This window comes from Taudactylus pleione, unplaced genomic scaffold (genome assembly GCF_031769625.1).
Source record: "Taudactylus pleione unplaced genomic scaffold, aTauple2 ptg000015l, whole genome shotgun sequence".
Taxonomy (NCBI): Eukaryota; Metazoa; Chordata; class Amphibia; order Anura; family Myobatrachidae; genus Taudactylus; species Taudactylus pleione.
In genome coordinates this window covers 15895178-15915294 of record NW_028284417.1, presented here as the reverse complement: position 1 = coordinate 15915294, position 20117 = coordinate 15895178, and the positions used below count along the sequence as shown (strand labels likewise).

Below are 20117 nucleotides of genomic sequence, written 5' to 3'. Positions count from 1 at the left end.
TTGAACAACTGCTTCAGACAATATCTTTGCTGAAAATAATATGAATCCCTTTGGCCCCCTTTATACTTGCAAAATGTTTAATAGTTTTAAAAACTTATTGGCCTCAGATCCACTGTGCTCCCGCTGCTACCGTACAGCATGTCATTTAGCTCTCCTACTCCATATGTGACATGTATCCAGTGATATCTTGGTTAGAGACAGCCGCTTGTGTTACCTTACCCACAGAAACTATCACCCTATTATTTTATCTATATTGTTACATATACTTTATCTGTTGTCCCCACTTGGTCTAATTGGTTTGGCGCACAAATTATTTTGCTTAATTTTTTAATCTTCTCAAATGTTAATTCCTTTCCTTTCAGGCTGAAAAATATAAGAGATGGTTTTAATTACCTAGCTTCTGTTTAATTCAATTAAGATATTTTATTATACTTTGGTTCCTCTCTAAATATACGGTAATAAAATTTGGTGTTGCGTGCATTCTGATATCGGAATATAAAACTTAAGCTGTTAAATATTTGTATTCATAACAAGATGTCGTAATCGCAGTACAGGTTGAGTCTCCCATATCCGAAATGCTTGGGACCAGGTGTATTTTGGATAACGGAATATTCTGTATTTTGGAATATTCGCATATCATAATGAAATATCTTGGGAGTGGGACCCCAATATACACACAGAACGCATTTATGTGTTATATACACCTTATACACACAGCCTGCAGGTCATTTTATACAATATTTTTAACAATTTGTGCCTTAGACAAAGTTTGTGTACATTTAACCATCAAAAATCAAAGGTTTCACTATCTCAGTCATGCCAAAATTATTCCGTATTTCGGAATATTTGGATATGGGAGACTCAACCTGTATATCCATACTGTAAGTTTACAATGAAATGTAATTGCATAATTGTGTTTTGCTATAGTGCCTCCCACCATGTGTGCTGAGTCTTTGAAGCTTCCACTATTTCCTTTATTTAATTAGCTACTCTTTTCTGTTCCAACGTAAGTCTGTGTTTTTCATTTTAATATGATTGGAACCCTACTGTACATGGGATCGCTGGCTGATGCATGCTAAGACCATCTCTTACATCTCTGCCTTTAATGGTTTCCATACTTGCTCATACGGAGTCTGGTTCTGAGTTGCACAGATCTCTCTTGAATGACGCAAATGGCGAGTTTTTGCATACAGCACATGCGCAGATGCTAATTCAGACACTTTTGCGTTTGTCTGTCCTATGCTGAAATTAATGCAACTTGGCTGGATCAGTTTTTTCATGAAATAGGGCGTATTGGGGTGGTAACAAAGCCATCACACAGAACCAACTAGACTTGGTTCTGGGAGTGTTGTGGGTGTAAAGCAAAAGCTCTGTGTGATTCTAAGTCACGTGTACGGACAAGAGAAGCCTGTTTCTGACAGATCTGTGCACCTGGGACTTGTGCAAGTGCAGATACTAATGATGCCGTTGCATCTGCTGGCGTAAACTTAATGGGTGCCGCTAATTTTCTCTTTCACAATCCCCTACATTAGATGAACGAATACGCCATTAGCATGAAGTAGTAAAACAGTCTCCTGTGACTACAGCCACGTGACTCAGTCAGCCCCACTGCGTTTTTTACTTTGAAAACAAGGATATGATAACGCTTTTTTCTTATTGGTTGTCATCTGTCCAGAGCCCCCCAATATCAGTTGCCACCACTTACACAAGCGATGGTACACTGAAATGCATACCCTGGGTCTCATTCAGACCTGCTTGCAAGCCCTTGAGCGCTCGCAAGTGGGTCGATGTTTGGCTCTGCGCATGGGATTCACTACAAAAGGGGCGGCTGACGATGTGGATCGACAGCTCGCCCCGTTTTGTAGGCGTGGCGGGGGGGGTGGTTTCACAAATGGAGGCGTTCCCAAACGAACGCCTGCCGTTTGTGGGCGGCCCCACTGACAACACCAGTGATGTCAGTGGGAGAGCTTCCGTCTCTATTAGAGCCGGAAGCTCTCTGGGGCTTGCGGCAGACGAGACCCTACCACAAGGGTCTCGTCGCAAGCCCCGATGGTGGCGATGGTCTTGACCATCGCGAGCATCATCCTGGCCGCTTGTTAAAGCTGTGGGTGGTAACCCACAGCCTAGTGAGCGGCCAGGAGGCCGGATCATTTTTTAGATGCAGCCGCCCTCATTCAGAGCGAGCGCTCGCATTTTGCGAGCGGCTCTGAATGAGGTCCTCTGGACGCTGGATTGCGACCAGTGTCGCCGGGTTGACACAAGCAGATGGACGTAGAACTGCGCACTCTGGACACTGAGTGCTGTTTGTGCCGCCTGGATGACACATACGGCAGAGAGCTGGTATGTGGACTTTGCCGCCTGGATGACACAAATGGCAGATAGTAGATATGCGGACCGTGCCCGCTAGATGAAACAAACGGCAGATAGTACAAAACTGACAGGAGAAGTGGGATCTCGACTGGAAACAGGAGACAAAGCCAGAACCGGAAACATGTGAAACGCTATCACCGGCATCGGAGCAGGGTTCGCACCAGAAGGAAATAGCCGCAGGAACCAATCCAGAACAGGGCAGGGATGACGGACAGTTGATAGGAGGAGTTCAGCGAACAGTCCCCCGGCATTCGCATAAGCAGCTTGTGACAAATAGAAGCTGATTGGTTGCTGTGAGCAACTTCTTCACCTGTTTTTTTTTTTTTTTTTTTTTTAGGATTGATACTAGGAATGGGAGTGAAATCGTAAAACATTTGAACATAGGTTTGTTTTCGATGTTCAGTGTTTTAACCTACAATTGTGAGGTTCCAACATTTTCACGCCATCGATAGTTATGTTACGATGTTTATACATTTTTGAGATAAGTGATATATGCTACAGATGTGTCCTTATACACTATTGCAGCAGTCGCGGCAAACAGCCCTTTTTCATGTGCGAAAACCTGCGTGGCCACTGAAAAGTGGGGCATGTCAACATGACACACACATACCCCTTTCTCGTCACTCCGGGAGCATTCCTTTCCATTCCATATGCACCTTAATGCAGTGCCCCCAGTAGTGGTCCCCCTTATGCCGGCTCCCAGTAGTGCCCCTTATACAGTACCTCCAGTATGCAATGCCCCCAGTAGTGGTCCCTATTATGCAGGCCCCAAGTAGTGCCCCTTATATAGTGCTCCCAGTAGTGGTCCCCCTTATGCAGACCCCTAGTACTGATACCCCCATGCAGTACCCCTTACATAGTGCCCCCAGTAGTAGTCCCCCCCCCCCCCACTGCAGTTCCCCCAGTTGTAGTCCCCCCCCACCCCCGACGCAGTGCCCCAAGTAGCAGTAGTCCCGTCTCTATGCAGTGCCCCCAGTAGTGCAGATAAAGACACACACGAAAGAAAAACACTTACCTGAATCCCTGCTCCTGCTCTCGTCGACGTCGCTCTTCCGTCCTCCCGGGCCAGCCCGCTCTGCATTATGGTAGCGACATCATGACTTCTCTCCCATCCATCACCCACTACTGGAGCCAGAAGATAGAGCCCGGATCCGGCAGTGGGAGCAGCAGTCAATGAGTCTGTCTGACTCTCATTGGCTGCTAACTAAAACAAACACAGGCTGTGTGTTTGTTACTGTGCAGTGCTGACAGAACTCCGTCTGGTCAGCACTACACTGACCACAGTGTCCTGACTGCGGCCGGCGGTGCCCCCCACACCGCCGCTCTGATGGCGCCCAGGGCATAAGCCCTGCTCAACTAGTTACGCCACTGCATGTGGGCCACAGCCAATCAGTGGCTGATTACTCTAGAGATGGCCTCTAATTGTCTGGTGTCCTGGCAAGTGACAGAACCCAACTCACGCAATTTTTTCCTTGTATTTTTAAAACCAGGACCGGCTCACAGAGCCCTGTGCTGGTTCATAAAATACGGGGGACCCCTACACATTTTGTCCCCCCATATTTATAGAACCAGGACTAGCTCTCAGAGCCCAATGCTGGTTCATAAAATACGGGGGACCCATACACATTTTGTCCCCCTTATTTTTAGAACCTGGACTGGCTCCCAGGACTGGTTATGCTTTTTGGGGGGCAATTCCACTTCTGTAAAAAAATTAAAAAAACAGAATACTCACATGCAGCCTCCACATATCTCACTGATATGTGCAGGCTGCATGTTTTGGTGTGTTTGGCTGCGGTCAGAGAAACACGAACACATACACTCAAAAAACTCAAAACCTGATTCTTGGTAAACTTGGGTGTTTCAGCTGTCAAAAGTCTCCCGTGTCCCTGCAATGTCCAGCATGTTTGATCTCGAACAAACTCTGGACAAGCATGAATCTTTGTAAATTTACCCCCTATAATACTTTCATAGTGCTTTCACTTATGCAGGTAATCTGTGATAATTGACTACAGATGTGTACTCACTAAAGGGGGGTATCCACTAGACAATAAAGTTGAACGATAATGATAAAATCGTTTGAACATCGTTTACACATCGTTTACACATCGTTCACGCTGAACGATCAAACGATGAACCACTGTCTGCCCACTATAGCTGAAAGCTCTCAATCACAGATTAAAACAACATAGTTTATTGTTAGATCTTTTGCAAATCGTTTGCAAATCCTTTGCAAAACTTTTGCAAATCCTTTGCAAATCTTTTGCAAATTGTTCAGAGTGGAAGATCATATTTCAAGGGAAACTTCAAGGGAAAATCGTTAAGAGGTTGGACAGGGATAAAATCGTCTAGTGGATGCCCCCCATTACCGGTTGTCTGTGCACCGTATGGCACAGGACGCTCGGCACGAATGAGCCCTATCAAGAGGAGTAGCATGCCATATTTTTCTTTAAATCTTGTGTCTTTAGTCACTTTGCAGATGCCGCGAAAAGCCACTTACAGGGCCTGATTCTGAGTGAGACGCAAACTACATGCAGTGCTGATGTGCACGTAGTCGATAGATTATTTGCAATTGCGCCAAAAAATTCCTAAAACTCTGACTGCGCATGCGTTACCGTGAGTGTACGCACATATGTGATTGGCTCAGATGGTATAAGATATCGAGCACAAACCGATGGCCAGTCCTGGGCGGTGACTGGGAGGTGGCCTTAAGTGAACACAAAGATAGATCTGTCTTTTGGGGGCGTGTTATGTGAGTGTAGTGTGCGTCTCTGTAAAAGCGGCTGCATTTTCCGGTGCAAAGCCGGTACCACAGAGGCCATAGTCACATTGAGAAACTTCTCCTGCCATAGGGCTGGTGCAAGTGTCCATGGTGCGCCGATGGTGGTGTGTCCAGAATCGCCAGCGGTGAGACGCAAAAAGTGGGCGTGTCTGTGCTTGCTTATTTATGCAGAAGGTTAAAACTAGCATTTGCATATTATCACTCCTGCGATTCCGGCAACAGATGCAAGATCAGACGCAGTAACGTCCACAGTGTACCAAAGACGCTAAGCTGTAAGTTTAATGGCAAATAAATTACAAACTACAAAGTAGCAGGTGAAACAGAATGGAACCGTGTGAGGACATGACGCGGCTGCTCGCATCGTAGCCCTTTTTAACTCCGATTCAGACTCTGTCGCACACACCTATTGTACCCAGTTGCACATTTTCAGTGAGAAAGACGCTGACCACAGTGCACCGGGAGAGGCCATTTGGCGCGACTGAAGCAACAGGAAGAAAGGACACTGGTTCTCTATGAAGAAGAATATTTGTTGCTGCTGCTATTATCTAATGAATGTAATAAGTTGAATTCTACTTCTGGAGTAAATTGAAACTACTAGCTAGTTTGAAATTTAGGGTTTGTTATATTAATTTAAATGTATTATTTTATGATGTTTACTTAATTGTGTTTATTGTGGAGATTTCTTTATACGTCTTGGTTAAAAAGCTTCACCAGGCGTAGCGTAGCTTTTATATAGTTTTTGATAGTCACATGGGTGTCATTTGTCGCGGTGCTAAGAGCGGAGCACGTACAATAGTGTCCGATCACTGAGCAGAGTTGTGCAGCCGTGTTACTGTAGTAGCAGTTATATACCATATAAAGTGTACAGTACTCCTTTATTGGCATTATTTCTTATAATGGCTAGTTCTTTTCTGGGCTCATTAGAGTGCTGTATAGTTTTTGCGTTTGTATTATGGCTTAAATGCATACATCATTATAATTTTTTCATTATTTGTATACATTATTATACAGTTTAAATCTATCAAGATAAACCTAATATATTGTAAGGATGATCACATAAGGAAGTGTATTATGAGGTCTATTGACTAAGCCATGGAGAGTGATAAAGTGGATAGAGATAAAGTACCAACCAATCAACTCCTAACTGTCACTGTACAGGCTGTGTTTGAAAAATGGCAGTTAGGAACTGATGATTGGTTGGTACTTTTATCTACGTCCGCTTTATCTCTCTAAAAGGCTTATACATAGGGGCAGATGTATGAAGCTCTGTGAAGTGATAAACAACCAACCAAACAGCTCTCAACTGTCATTTTTCAAACACAGCCTGTAATATGACAGTTGGGAGCTGAGTGGTTGGTCGTTTATCACTTTGCACTTTATCACTTTCCAGAGCTTCATACATCTGCCCCAGACCCCTATGTCAAATAAGTAGAAACATCGGAAACCATTGGTTCTGGAACCAATGTTTAAGACAACCCATGTTAATAACATCGGTACTACCAATGTTTTCTTTCAATGTCCATGCTTTTTTGATACATCTCCCCCATAGCAGCTGGCAATTAGCGTAGGGTCTTTATATAAACTTCGGGGTGCCAGAAATATACAGTTTTTCTAAATGTACACTGCAAGAAAATCATTAACCATAATCTGTTAGTCTTTTAGTAATCTATAGAATTGAGTTAAATTAATTAATCAATTGTGGTGTTAAATGTTTTTCAGAACTGATTCCAACTTTGAAGGAAATCCTGAAGTGTAAAGACAAAAACACATTTTACTGCCAGTCATGTGGAGGTGTCCTAATCCATCAACAGTAAGGACATTTCAGTTCTCTAGTCCAGCAGAGCCTGTGGTACAGAACATGTTTGTAATTGTTTTGCTTTGCAAATGTATATTCAAGTATGTGTGCAATGTTTCCCGTAACACTACAGTCATGCAAGACCTTAAAATCGCCTTGCTGTACTGCAAGACTCTTACTAAACACTTGGAAAGGGAGTTGATGGGCCCAGCAGGATACCCCAAACATTACTTTCTATCGTAGTGTGGAGTACACTGGGATAGACAATTAGGAAAACCCACCTTGACCCCAAAAAGAATCTACTCCGCATATATGCTGCTAATTGTATAAAAATAAATGACATAATAAAACCCCATTTATCCTAACCGTTTCGCTGCTGACGATTTTTACAGCCCATGTGCTGAAGCCATTTTTCAATGTTGGCACTTATCCCATTCCAACATTAATATAGCCAATTGTTGTTATGCAGTACTGTACCCACACAAATAATACCTTATTTTTTTCATGTATTTTCATAAAATACCACTAGTCTTGTTCCTTCTAACACATCACATTAAATATTACTAAAGTGGACAAAAAATTGTTTTTGCTTTTTTTTAATAGAAATTTCAATAAAGTGAACCAAAGGGAAGTGCCTCCTTCATGTGAGACAAGGTCATTAACCTCATTAATATGATGATTGGGTTCTCCCCGCCTAAGGAATCTTTCTCCTGTACTACTCTGCTGATTTTATATACGTATATATACTCTTGTTGCATTAAATTGCCTGTTGATAGCTAAAGCATTGAAGCATGTGGGGCCACCCTTAATTGTATCTCTTTGAAAATATGATTTATTTATTATGGATAATTAACCAAAGAAGACAGGTTTGGGCATCCAAGTTAAAGATTAATAGTTGCACTGCTGTTTAGTCTGTGACCCATCAATCCTAGACCCACATCTTATATCGGGATACGTTTAGTATTCCCAACACAAGGGATGTCGGAGCTTAGAATTCCGGTGCCAGAATCCCGGCGCCGGCATACTGAACGCTGTCATCCTGAAGGTAAGTAGCGGTGTTGGAGGGTTAGGGTTAGGCACTAGGGGGAAGGTTAGGGCCAGGCACTGGGGGGGGGAGGGCTAGGGTAGGGGTAGGATACCTACCGACAAGTGTCTGTATCCTAATACTGTCGGGATGCCAGCGTCGGGATCTTGACCGCCAGGATCCCTAGCGTCAGCATCCCCTACCCATCCCCTTATGCCTCGTGGTGTACTCTAGTATGCCATTGCTGTTATCTAACTACTCAGTCTCTGGTTGTGTGGTTAATGGCCCATTGATGCCTCTTTTCTCTCCTGCTTTGTCCCATGCTCTAACCATGTCCTCCCTTTGCCGCCCTTACCGCAATCATATTTGTTTTAACTTCAGTAAGCTTAATTGTTATCTTTTTGTTGGGTTGTTTCTGCGCATTAACTTGTCAATGTGTCTTTAGTTTCCCATGCCTCTTCTCTGCCTTGCATTTTATTATGATATGAAACCTAATAATCTTTGAGTTTGATGGAAGAAATTACCTTGGGCACATTTTTTTTCAAACCTGCAATTGTCCTTGGAAGTAATGACAAGTAAAATAATTTTAGAGCCTAGTTATTTTTCAGGCTTCCCTTAGAACTTGAGCCTTTGTGCAAAATATATGTTAATTTCCCACTGTGGTTAATGGGATTTATCGGTCATTTTGTAGGTTATTAAAGGCAACATTTGTATGTATTTTGTGAAAAGTTGATTTTAGATAACAATGCAGAATGCTAATACAATTTTAATTGCACAGAGCTTATAGTAGTGGTTCCCAAACTTTTTTGAATCCCGGCGCCCTAGAGCATCAGCATTGTTTTCATGGCACCCTAAGTTTGTTTGTTACGAGAGATTCAGAAAAAAAAAATAGTAGTAAAGTGAAGTAAATTGTGCTTACCTCTCATCCTTAGGGTCAGTTATGTGGTAGTGGAAAGATTTGTGCTTCTGTTTGTCCACATATTATATTACATTGGCCATAAATAATTTGATTTGATGCTGGACCACCAACCTGAGGCACCGCTGCAAGTGTCCCGAGGAACCCCAGGGTGCCACAGCGCACAGTTTGGGAACCACTGGCTTATAGCAATCCTGTCTTGGTGGGGTGAATGTGCAATCTAAATACAGTTTGGAATATATTTGCTTTGTACAGGTGCTTAAAAGGCAGAGAAGTTTTTAACTTACTTGGATGATGTTTTGTACAGTCTAGATAGCTTCTGTCATATAATTAGGTTTGGAGTTGCTTATGTTAGTAACGCAAATTTATCGGAAATTTGCCAGAACTTCCAGATTCTCCTTCCAAGTCTGCCCAAATTGTCATAAAGTAGAAGGCTTGCAGGCAATGCTTTTTAACCCCTTCACCTCTGAACCCTTTTTTGGCATGTTTTGGGCTGATCACAAGCCTACATCAATATAAATGATTATATGCAGTACCCACAGAAAGTATACCTGTTTTTTGTCAGAAGACTTAGAATTTCCAGAAAATAGCATACATTTGTCTTTGCCTTGACTGGAAAAACAAGCATAAAATGAGAGAAAAAAAAAATAATTTTTTTTTAATTGATATTGAAGTGAACTAACACCATGATACATGTAATGGAGGGATTGATCTAGGTTTGTAAAACACAAACCAATGCCCCCAGCACACTATAATGGACCAGCAAAAGAGACACGCATTCTACATGATAATAGTATTGTAGAGATCTCAGTTGCATACATTTGCGAACATATGGTAAGCCACCAGCCACAGCAAGGCATCTCTGATCTGGTGGTCCTATGCTACTTGATAATAGCACCTAATTCGAGACATACATTTATGTATTTCTAAATTGAGAGCCAACTCACCTCTGTGCACTCCAAGATCCTCCAATATGGAACTACAAGAATAAGCATATCCTCCTACTACTGATCCCACTCTAAGAACAGTGATACACAGAATGGTAGTTCCATCAATTTATTTATTTATTAAATATTTATTAACAATTACTTCTATAGCCCCAGCATATTCCAATGCTTTTTTGCAATTGAGAGCACAGTAATTAAACAAAACTGGGTAATTATAGACTGACAAGAAGGTAAGAGGGCCCAGCTTGTAAGATTTCAATCTATAGGGAAATAGGAATTAATAAGTGCTACATATTGTTATCAGTCCAGCAAGATTGTAGAGGTTCTTAGTGAGCTGTGTGATCCATTTTAATGCTGGCCAGCCTGGGGATAGTGGAATATGTGAATCTTGAATGAAAATCTCTAAAGTCATGGGTGGAGTGTGTAGAGGGGAGGTAATTTAGTAGAATATCCTACTGTAGTTACATGGGTGGTTCTTTAATTTGACATACTTGCCGGAGAATTGAGTTTTCAGGGAATGCTTGACTATACGGAGACTAGAAGAAAGTCTTTGTGTGTGTGTGTGTGTGTGTGTGGGAGGGCATTCCACAGAGTGGGTGCAGCCCAAAAAAATTCCTGTAGCCATGCATGGGAGCAGGTAGTGAGCCTGGACGAGAGACTCTCATATTGCACATTTTAATCTGGTAAATTTTACATTCTTTGGAGAATTTTAAATTCTTTGGAGCCCTGAAAAGTCCCCATTTCCTTTTTTCTGCTTCTGTAAGTGAGCTGTACATTTACTGTTGTGTGAAAAAGATAGGAAACTTAAATTGCACAATGCTCTTGAATTTATGTGCACAATTCAGTTCCTAGCGTTGTGTGGCTGCGCACCTCACTCTAAATTTTAGGTAGAGCAAAATCTACTTTACTGTGTACAGCTATGGGGGTCCAAGGCAAAATGAGTGATGTGGCGTCGTAGTGTGTGTTCTGTCATTGCAAACATTGCGACCCTTATGTATCTATTCCATATATATACAGCATCTACTGACAACCTGCTAGCATTTGGGTATGGAAATGTACATTTTCCTTAAGTCCAGAAATCCTTCCAATATGCCATTAATGCACTTTACAGTAGTTGAATTGAGTTATTTCATTATGTTAGAGAATAAAAATGCTCTGTTTGTAAAGTGAATTACACTTTTATATTTAGAAATACACTTAAGGGGCACATGCATCTAGCCGCTATCGTGGCAATTCCTAGTTCTGCAGACAGCAGGGTTGGGGAATCTGGAATATTCAAAATGTTTAAAAATCTCAATTCCCTGATCACGATGTGAAAATGGTCAGAATCGGCGAGTCAGGTTTTTTTTACATGTTCATTTTCCCTGATCCACCAGTGGATCGCCGATCATCGATGATCGGAATGGGGAATCTCGGTTCTGACGTATGGGCTCTTTTACTTGAACTAGGATCCTTTGTTTATTCAGTTGTGTATTTAGTGTGATTATATTCATCACTGTGGACATCAGATTTTATTGTGCATCTATTAGCAAAACAAATACACAATTTAAGGTTTATGTCGGTTAGAAATTGTTATATTGTGTGTTACGCATCTACAGAAGTGTGAATATGAATACCAAATGCGTTGGTGTTATGTTAGGGATGAGTGAATACAGAATAGTGTTTTCCAGGAGACTGTACAGCAGCTGGTATGATCCAGAGAACACTCTGCACTTGTCTTTGTCATTGTCAGTTCTGCTGCTTGGACTGATAATTTAAATGTAATCCAGTTTGTAAAACTTCTTCAGATATGTTGATTTATGGCCAGTGTGAGAGTAATTGAATCATCACTTCATTGCCATTACAGAGGGAGCCTGCCATGCTTTATAACACTCGATTTTGTTTTGATTAAAGACGATTCAGGGAGTATATAGTACTGACAGATGTTGTGCTTGGTAATGTATGGATGGAAATTAATAAGGCGGTTGTGCTGGTAATATAACATAACCCGCACAAAGACAAGCAGAGGCAGCAAAAAAAGGCAGGGCATTGCACAGTTATTCTAACATCCAGTATTTATCATATTTTATTCTAATTTGTGACATGTTTTTTTAGAAAATAGTTATCACTTTTTTTTTTTAATTATTGTTTAGACTGCAAAAGGCAATAATGTACTTTTTCAATGTAAAACGCATTTGTGTTACTTTGCTTTATTGAGAGATGAATGATTAATACAGAACCCTTCTGTACTAGAGAAGTATTTTTGTACACAGCAATTTTCCATTAATAAGGAAGTTGTTTAGGTTGCTAGAAAACCAATTTAAAGGTTAAATTTCCAACGCACATAAGTGTATAGACTAGAAATTTAGTAGTCCCAAAGGAGTACCATTACTAATACTGTTGTGTTCATACAGCTCCAAAGATTGCTTTTTGGGCAGTTTTCTAGTATACTGAAGTAGGTAGGAATTTCTGTACCTCGGCCACACAATTTCATAGGAAAATAATGCTGGTTTTGAAATAAGTTCTCATTTAGTATCTTTTACTTTTCCTGCAATTTTCTTTATTTTTTTTAAACAAAAACACACACATGCAAGACCAGTAAATAATGGTGCATGTACAGGTGGTTGGATATCCATTAGTGAACAATCTAATAGCACAACAAAAAGAACCAGATTGGACAGAACAAGTCAAGTGTGTATGTGAAGGAAGGGGGGATACGAGGGGACTTGGGTAGGGGGAAGGTTGTCAGCCAAAAGATAAATATAACTAATCTATAGTATACTCAATAAAAGTTGTCTAGAGTTGTGGAGGGCCGTGGGTTTAACCAGTTGTGGGGCTAGTGGCTGAAAGCTATAAGTTAAAGGGCTGTCAAGATGGCGGAGGAGCAGTAAGATGAGTCTTAGAAGGGTTAAAGCCTTTAAAGTCAAACCAGTGGAGTCATGTATCCCAAAAGACAGCATGTTCATCACCTGCAGACGAAACCAAATCATCTTTACCCTTATAAAAAAAAAAAACTCTGTTGGAGAAGAGGAGTGCAAGCAAGTTGGTTTAACCAACCTGGAAGGATTGTTCTAATGCTTTTGAAGGGTCTCCTTGTAGCATGAGATGGGTATTGTGCTGAAAAAGGCTTTTCACAGTATCCCAAGTGGGAGTACTCCCACCAGAAATGGAATAAGGAACCATGCGCAGAAGAGCATCACCAGCAGGTGCTGAGCACACCCAAGTACATCTGCACATCAGGGCATGTATACAAGGTAGAGAGGAGTTTATATTGGGTCTGTACAACTGAGTAACTAGATAAGCTAGCATGGGCATGGTGGTTCCTATAAGGATTTTATAAATCTAGTAGATGTTGTGGTTAGGGGCATATAGGGAAGTGCAGAGTTGCTCAAAAGGTGTAAGAGTCCTTGATGATCCATAGAGCACAGCTAATGAGATCTCAGAGTGATGTATTTGCATGTGTCTCCATTCATCAGAGGGACAAAGGTCCCTGTCAGCCATTGGATTACAAGAAAGCAGTTTCTTATTACTCACCTTTTTATTAGTCAGCAGTTTCTAAAAGGCACAAGGTTTGAACCTGGTGGAAATTGGGGTTTCCAAAGAAAATACTTAATGAGAAAGGTCGTAGAAGAATTAGACTGCCACATCTTAGTGGATTTTCAACATTTAATAATAGGAGTAATGATAGAATGTGAGACTCGAAACAAGACTGGATGCCATAGTTATTGGAATGTGCAACGCCTGCTCCTCTAACCCAGCCCACTGTTTAGTTACAGCCACTTCATCCCTGTACTCTTTCAAGCAAGTTAGCTTGGTAGTAACCATGAATATTTGGGAGTTGGAGGCCTCCTAGATGTTTGCACCTGTAAAATATATCTAGTTTTAATTGAGAGCCCTTGCCTCTCCAGATAAAGGTTCTTATCAGGTTCTTTATATCCTGGAACCATGTACATGGACCCTGAATGGGCATAGCCTACAGGAAATATAAGCTCTTAGGAAGGCAGTTCATCTTGAGGACTCTGAGCCTACTGAACCAGGGCAAGGGTTTAGACCGCCAAGATTGGAGATAATTTTGTAGTTTATCTGAAAGCAGGACAAAATTACCTGAAACAGGGAGCCCAGGTATCTGAAGAGGACCTCCCCTAGGTATTTCAAACGAGACTGATGCCAAATAAAGTATAAGGAGATCTTAAGGAATTCTACTACATGTGAGGGCTTAGTGATATTTTTTATAATTAATTTTAAACTTGGCCAGTGCCCCCATATCTCATGAACTCCTCCATCAGATTAGGTAATGAGACTACTGAATTAGTAAGAACTGCTAGAAGGTTGATCACAAAAGGAGCTAATTTAAATTACTTTTCTTTGATATGAATCCAGAGATATTGGGGTAAATCCTAATAGACCATTCTAGAGCTTCTGTGTAGCAGACAGTGAGGAGAGTCTGCACCCCTGTTTACTGCCGTTACTATTTTAATCCTAGCTGAGGGAGAATTCTAGATGAAAACACATTGATATTAGGTAGGAACCTGTCCCAAGAAGTCCCAATCAACTTTGTCAAAAACTTTTTCAGTTGACCGAAGGATTGTTGATGAAGGGGAGGATGAAATATTGTGAATAAGTGATATAACTTTGGTAGTGTTGTTGCCAGCTCCTCAGCTCAGCCCAGAGCAAAGCCCAACTGGTCTCCTTTGAAGAGTTTTGGTAAAAGAACTTTCATTCTGTGTGCCCGATCGCAGGACCCATTTTGCACATGCGTAGAATGGGTCCTGTGCAAGCACAGAGTACAAAACATCAGAGATGTGTGCTAACCTGGAGCGGTAGAGAACTGCTCCACATTCCATTAGAAGGATATCCGGTTTGCGGAGTGGAATCAATCCAGCTCCCCAGAGGAAGAAGGCAGTAAACACTTTCACCACTACTAATTAGCAGCCAAAGTAGCAGTGGTAGGGCTTGAGGGACAGCTGCTCTTTGCACTGGTGATTGAGATCATTAAATTTCCTTGGCAACGCACAATGATTAATGAACAGGCCCCAAAGAGCAGTGCTTAGGTGTCACCTGGTGATATCTCTTCCCATTCACTAAGTATATTTTCATACAGTAAATAAACAGATCATACAGATCATAACATGACTGCTTATTGTTTAGAGAACAATGAAAAGCAATTTTGAGAAGTTGTATCAAAGCTATAGAGCTGATAATGCAGCTCCACCATGCATAAATTTATTAGTTACTCGTGGAAATTGCTAAATAAAATAAACAGTCCTACAAATGTAAAGCTATGTTTAAAAACAAATGGTAGCAATCGTAAGATTTATGACTTGTATCTCGGTGTTCTGTTCCACAGCTGCTGTTATCGCTAAACTATGTTGATCTATAGCAGTACTTGCCAAAGTGGGAGTTGTGTAGAGTAATGAATCAGCCATGTGTATATTTCTTCTCTCACCCCACATATTGAGAAGCGTGAGACTTGTAGTGTCATGCAGAAAAAAGGAAATGCAGTTGCACACTCCAAGCACTAAGAATACTGATAGTCAAAACAATTTTGATAAACTCTGCAATTAACATGGAAGATAAATTAAGTTCTTAGTACGTTTGCCCATAACTGTGCGCCCATCCGTCATGGCAAGGTGAACCCCATCAGATGGTCCCTAGCATCCCTAATACTGACACATTACAGATGTGTGTGAATAATAATAGTCTAATTAATTGCAGGCTTACACCACATATCCTTATCAGGAAGGCTTCCTTATAATAGTATCTAAATGAATGAAACGTGAATGCAGCAAGTGTCAAAAAAAGAGATTAAGATTTTATCTTATTCATGTAGACCTATTCACATAAATACAAAACACATTAATATGGCATATAAGTAAATAGTAAGTAATTAAAACACTTTAGAGATCGATTATTAGAAGTCCCGAGTAAGTTGGTATACCAGTTCTCTTACATAAATAGGAACTTTCATCCACAATGCAGAAAATGTAAGTTGAACGTAATAGTTCATATATCGTGGATAATAAAAAAGTGTCAATACCTTATAAAGGTGACTCAGATAATCTGTGCTGGTGTCCCAGCCAAGATCAAAGTTGACTTTGTACGACGTTTGATTCACTGTAGATGGTGGTATATGCTCCAACTCCCGCACCTCCCGTTGATGTTATTTAATGTTGCCCGGGTGTTTGGACTGTCAGCGTGGTGTGTCTACTATGCTCACTGGCAGTGAGGAGATCGCCGCTTCCTCCTGCTTTAGCTCCTACTAGGCAGGTCACGTTAGTGCTGCGGGTATGCAGGCTAAACACGTGGGTGATCGGTATTTGGTTGTTCCAGGGAGGGTGCAGTATGAGTGAGCTTGCCGCTCCAGGTACTCCGGATAGTACTGTTGGGATAGCTGTCTGTGATGTCAATGCGTTTCGTTTCAATTTAAACGGAGACTTGGTCACTGCACACTATGTAGTTATGAGAATATAAAAATAGACTCAAAAGTGTTTTGACAGTACAAAACCTTTTCATTATATTCATAACATTGATCAAACTAAAAACACAAAACAGAGTATTTCAAGACAACCACACTAGTACTTTTTTTTTTTTCTTTTTTACAAAACCAGTTGGTGCTACTATGGCCTGGCATCGTCAGGGCATTGACTCAACAAGATTGAGTAAACGTTCCTAAGGAATATTTGCCCAGTCCCCTTATAAAGCTCTGAAAAAAGTGTCTTGGTACTCTTGGGTCCTTACACGTCTGTCTAGCTCTTCCCACAAGTGCAATTTAGATCAGGACTTTGACATGGCCACTCTAGTACATTTTTTTTTTTTTGTGGAAGTAATGCCGAATCATGTTGATGTTTGTAGATCAATTTTTGGGAATGTTCTATTTGCAAACTTTAGCATTTGTTTATCTAAGATTTCTCCATGCACAAACTGATCCATGATACCCTCTACACAGTGTAGATGACCAATGCCCCTACTAGAGAACCCCCCCTCCCCATATTTCACAGTGGGGACCTAAAACCTTGCATTGAACTTTTGATTTTGTAGGACAATAGACATACTTTATTCTGTCAGAGGACTCCAGATTAATCCATATCACCTTGGGACATTTAGGAGGGGATATCAGACAGGCAAAATTTGAGATGCGAAAAGATGTCAGGGGAAGAGAGAGAAATTTGAGTGTTATCTTCCTATAGATGGTACTGAAGACAGAAAGAGCTGATGAGATTTTAAAGTAGGAGATGTACAGGCAAATTTTAAAGGCAGCGAAGAATAGACCCTTAGGGATGCCTAGAGGTAGAAGAAGTGAGGGAGAGGTAGAAAAAAAGGAGTGGTTTGTGAAGTAGGGCTTTGATAGGATAGAGACACAGAGGCTGATGGATTTAAATCGTGCAAGCCTGGTAAGAGAGTATGTAGGAGGTGAGGTTTGCCGACAGTGTTGAAGGTGGCAGAGGATGAGGATAGAGAAGTGACCTTTGGATTTGATCATGAGAAGGTCATTAGTGACATTGGTGAGGGCACTTTCAGTGTAGTGGATGGTACGGAAGCCAGTTTGAAGAGGGTCAGGAAGTGAGTGGATAGAAAATAATGAGGTGAGGTGGAGATAGACAATCCTCTCAAGGAATTTGTAGGCATAAGGAAGACTAGTCATAGGACTATAAGCCAGGTGGCAAGCTATCTAGGAAGTGGAAGAAGGAACCACAACATGAAGATGAATACGGTATAAGAAACGGATAGAGTGGACCTCAAAGGAGGAAAAGGAGAGGGAGGGTATGTCTCGGAAGGTGCAGCAGTGGGAACTGTGTAGCCACCACCTTGTATATCACCGGGAGATGTGGCACTAACTTGTCATAGTGAGCTATGCAGGGGGCGCATTACTAGTAGCTAGTTAACTGATAATGAGGCTGAGTCAGAAGTGGTGGGGTCAGTGTGATCACGCGCTATGAATATTATTTTTTACTGCTTATTATTACTGGGTATTATTGCTAGCATATTACAGGACATTACTATGTTCTTGTTCATTACTACAGTGGTATACTACTAAAGCAGGCCATACACGCTGCAATTATCGGGCCGATCCGCCAACTATCCACGGATCGCCCCGATAATTGTAGCTTGTGTGCGGGTGACCGAGGGTTAAATATTGCTCGATCAGGCATGTCTGTTTGTCCTGCATGCCGTCCGATGCGATATTTAACAGGTAAACTGTCGGCCGTATCGGGCTGTGTATGCCCAGCCGCGGCCGACAGAGCAACATTTCCTGTCTTCCTTCCCATGGAAGGTACAGGGAAATGTCTCCTCCCCTGGGGAGCGGAGCGCAGATGTCTGGCTAATACACTGTGAGAAATCTCAGTGTATGCCGTGGACATCTGCGGCTGGCATGCTGCCAGATAAAATGTCTGTCGGTCTGACTTTTATCTGCACGTGTATGCCCAGATTAAGTATTGCAGTAGCTACAGTACTTAAAACTGGGCGTTTTAACTATTGATGTCTAATTAATGGATAGTACTGTTTCTGCTGGCATATATATACGATTATTGTGTTCTACAAACGTGAGAGCTTCAACATTGTCCAGAAACTTTCTTGTCATTAAAAATAAAATAATAATATCCAATTGCTGATAAAGCACTATCACTACAGGGAAAAGGTGTTCCCTGATGAGTTTATTTCTGTGTCTGTATACAAATATAGTACCTTTGCACACAACAAATCAAATCAAAAGCATTGTCTGGCAGAGGCATTCTGTTGCTTTACTGTAAGTGTGGCACTTGTCAGTCAACAGGAGGTTTGAATAGAATGTCCTCTTGTATATAATATGTTTGTAGGGGTTGGTATGAAATCCCGGCTGTCGGGATGCAGCTAGTCAGAATACCGACAGCGGCATCCCGACACCCATAGGATCGCATGGTGAATGAATTCCTAACCCCTACCCTAACCCTCCATCCTCTGTGCCTAACCCTCCCCCTCCCTGTACCCTAAACCAAACACCCCCTCCCCGGTGCCTAAATCTAGCCTCCCCCTTCTCGCACCCTAAATCTAACACGCCCTACCCGGTGCCTAACACTAACCCTCCCCCTAATGCCTAACCCCGATACCTAACCCTAACCTCCCCCTAACACCCCGATACTTACCTTCGGGATGCCAGCGGTCAGGCTACTGGTGCCGGGATCCCAACCAGTCGGGATTTTGGCGCCGTTATTCAGAACGTCGACATCCCACACGCCAGGATGCCGACTACATTAAATACATGTGTAGGTATCTCTGTTCATTATGTAACTCCACTAGCATGGAAAACTATTGTAAACTGCATGCATTTTTTTTTACATTTCTTTTAAATGATAATAGCACTTTAAGAACCATTGACCTCAAAGTTGAAGTAACTTTTTAATTGCAGCAATAAAAGGAGAGTACTTTCTTCAAAACTTTATTTACTTCCACTTCCTGATTTTAAATATGACTCTGTATTATTGATTTTTACAATGATTTGAACTAGATTTTCAAGAGAGTGGTTTTTAATTCACTTACTTCAGAATTAATGTGCTGTGCTGTTACTACTCACTGAGCAAATGATCAGTAAGAAACCACCCAACCAGTCTGCAAATCGTTTTGCATACAGCAGAGGTACACTCCCTATTAACAGCAATTTCCCTATACTTGTTCCTCACACATACATAAATGTACATTACATCTGATAATGTGTGTATTCTACCAGTGTCCTGGTGTAAAAAGAAAAAAAAAAATACTCTTGTGGTGCTACAGTTAATGATACAGTATATAGATTTTTTAACTCTTAATGTAATTCACAGAGAATTTATACATGACATATAAACTCCACCTTAGGTGAAATCATAATAGAGTGCCATAGAGAGAACAAGTGAGAGAATTCTGAGTGGGTGAAGCGGAAGAAGGGAACGATGGGAGGGAAGTGGACAGAACTCTTAAGTTGCTTTTTCTTAAAAGCAACTGAAGGCTTGTGCAAAACCTGAAGTTAAAAATAACACTGGGGGAGCTTCAGTGGAGGTAGAGACAAGTGGTCACTATTATAATTGAGGTTTTATGCATGATTTATATGAGGAAGATTTCTGGAATCCATCTGTAGCGGACATGGTGATATTGTCCATTGTCATAAAGAAATGTATGCAAATGTACCAGACAAATAGTGGTGAGAAGAGGATCTACCGTGGGCTTGGTTAAGAGCTTTGGCAGCATTTTTCAGATCTTTTAGAATGGACTTAGTATCTTTTGTCACAGGAATATTAGAGAAGCCAAAAACCAAGTGGAGGTAAGGCTGCCATGTAAAGGACAGGCCCATGAGG

The 20117-nt window shown here is 41.4% G+C and overlaps 1 protein-coding gene across 2 annotated transcripts in view; it reads left to right on the top strand.

The window, feature by feature from the left end:
• UBE3D (ubiquitin protein ligase E3D) overlaps positions 1-20117 on the top strand; it is a 274128-nt gene that overhangs the window by 74332 nt on the left and 179679 nt on the right. For both annotated transcript variants that reach the window (XM_088471808.1, XM_088471802.1), the window contains exon 3: positions 6869-6959. In XM_088471808.1, coding sequence (XP_088327934.1) covers positions 6869-6959 — 91 coding nt within the window. The remainder of the gene's footprint in view (positions 1-6868; positions 6960-20117) is intronic.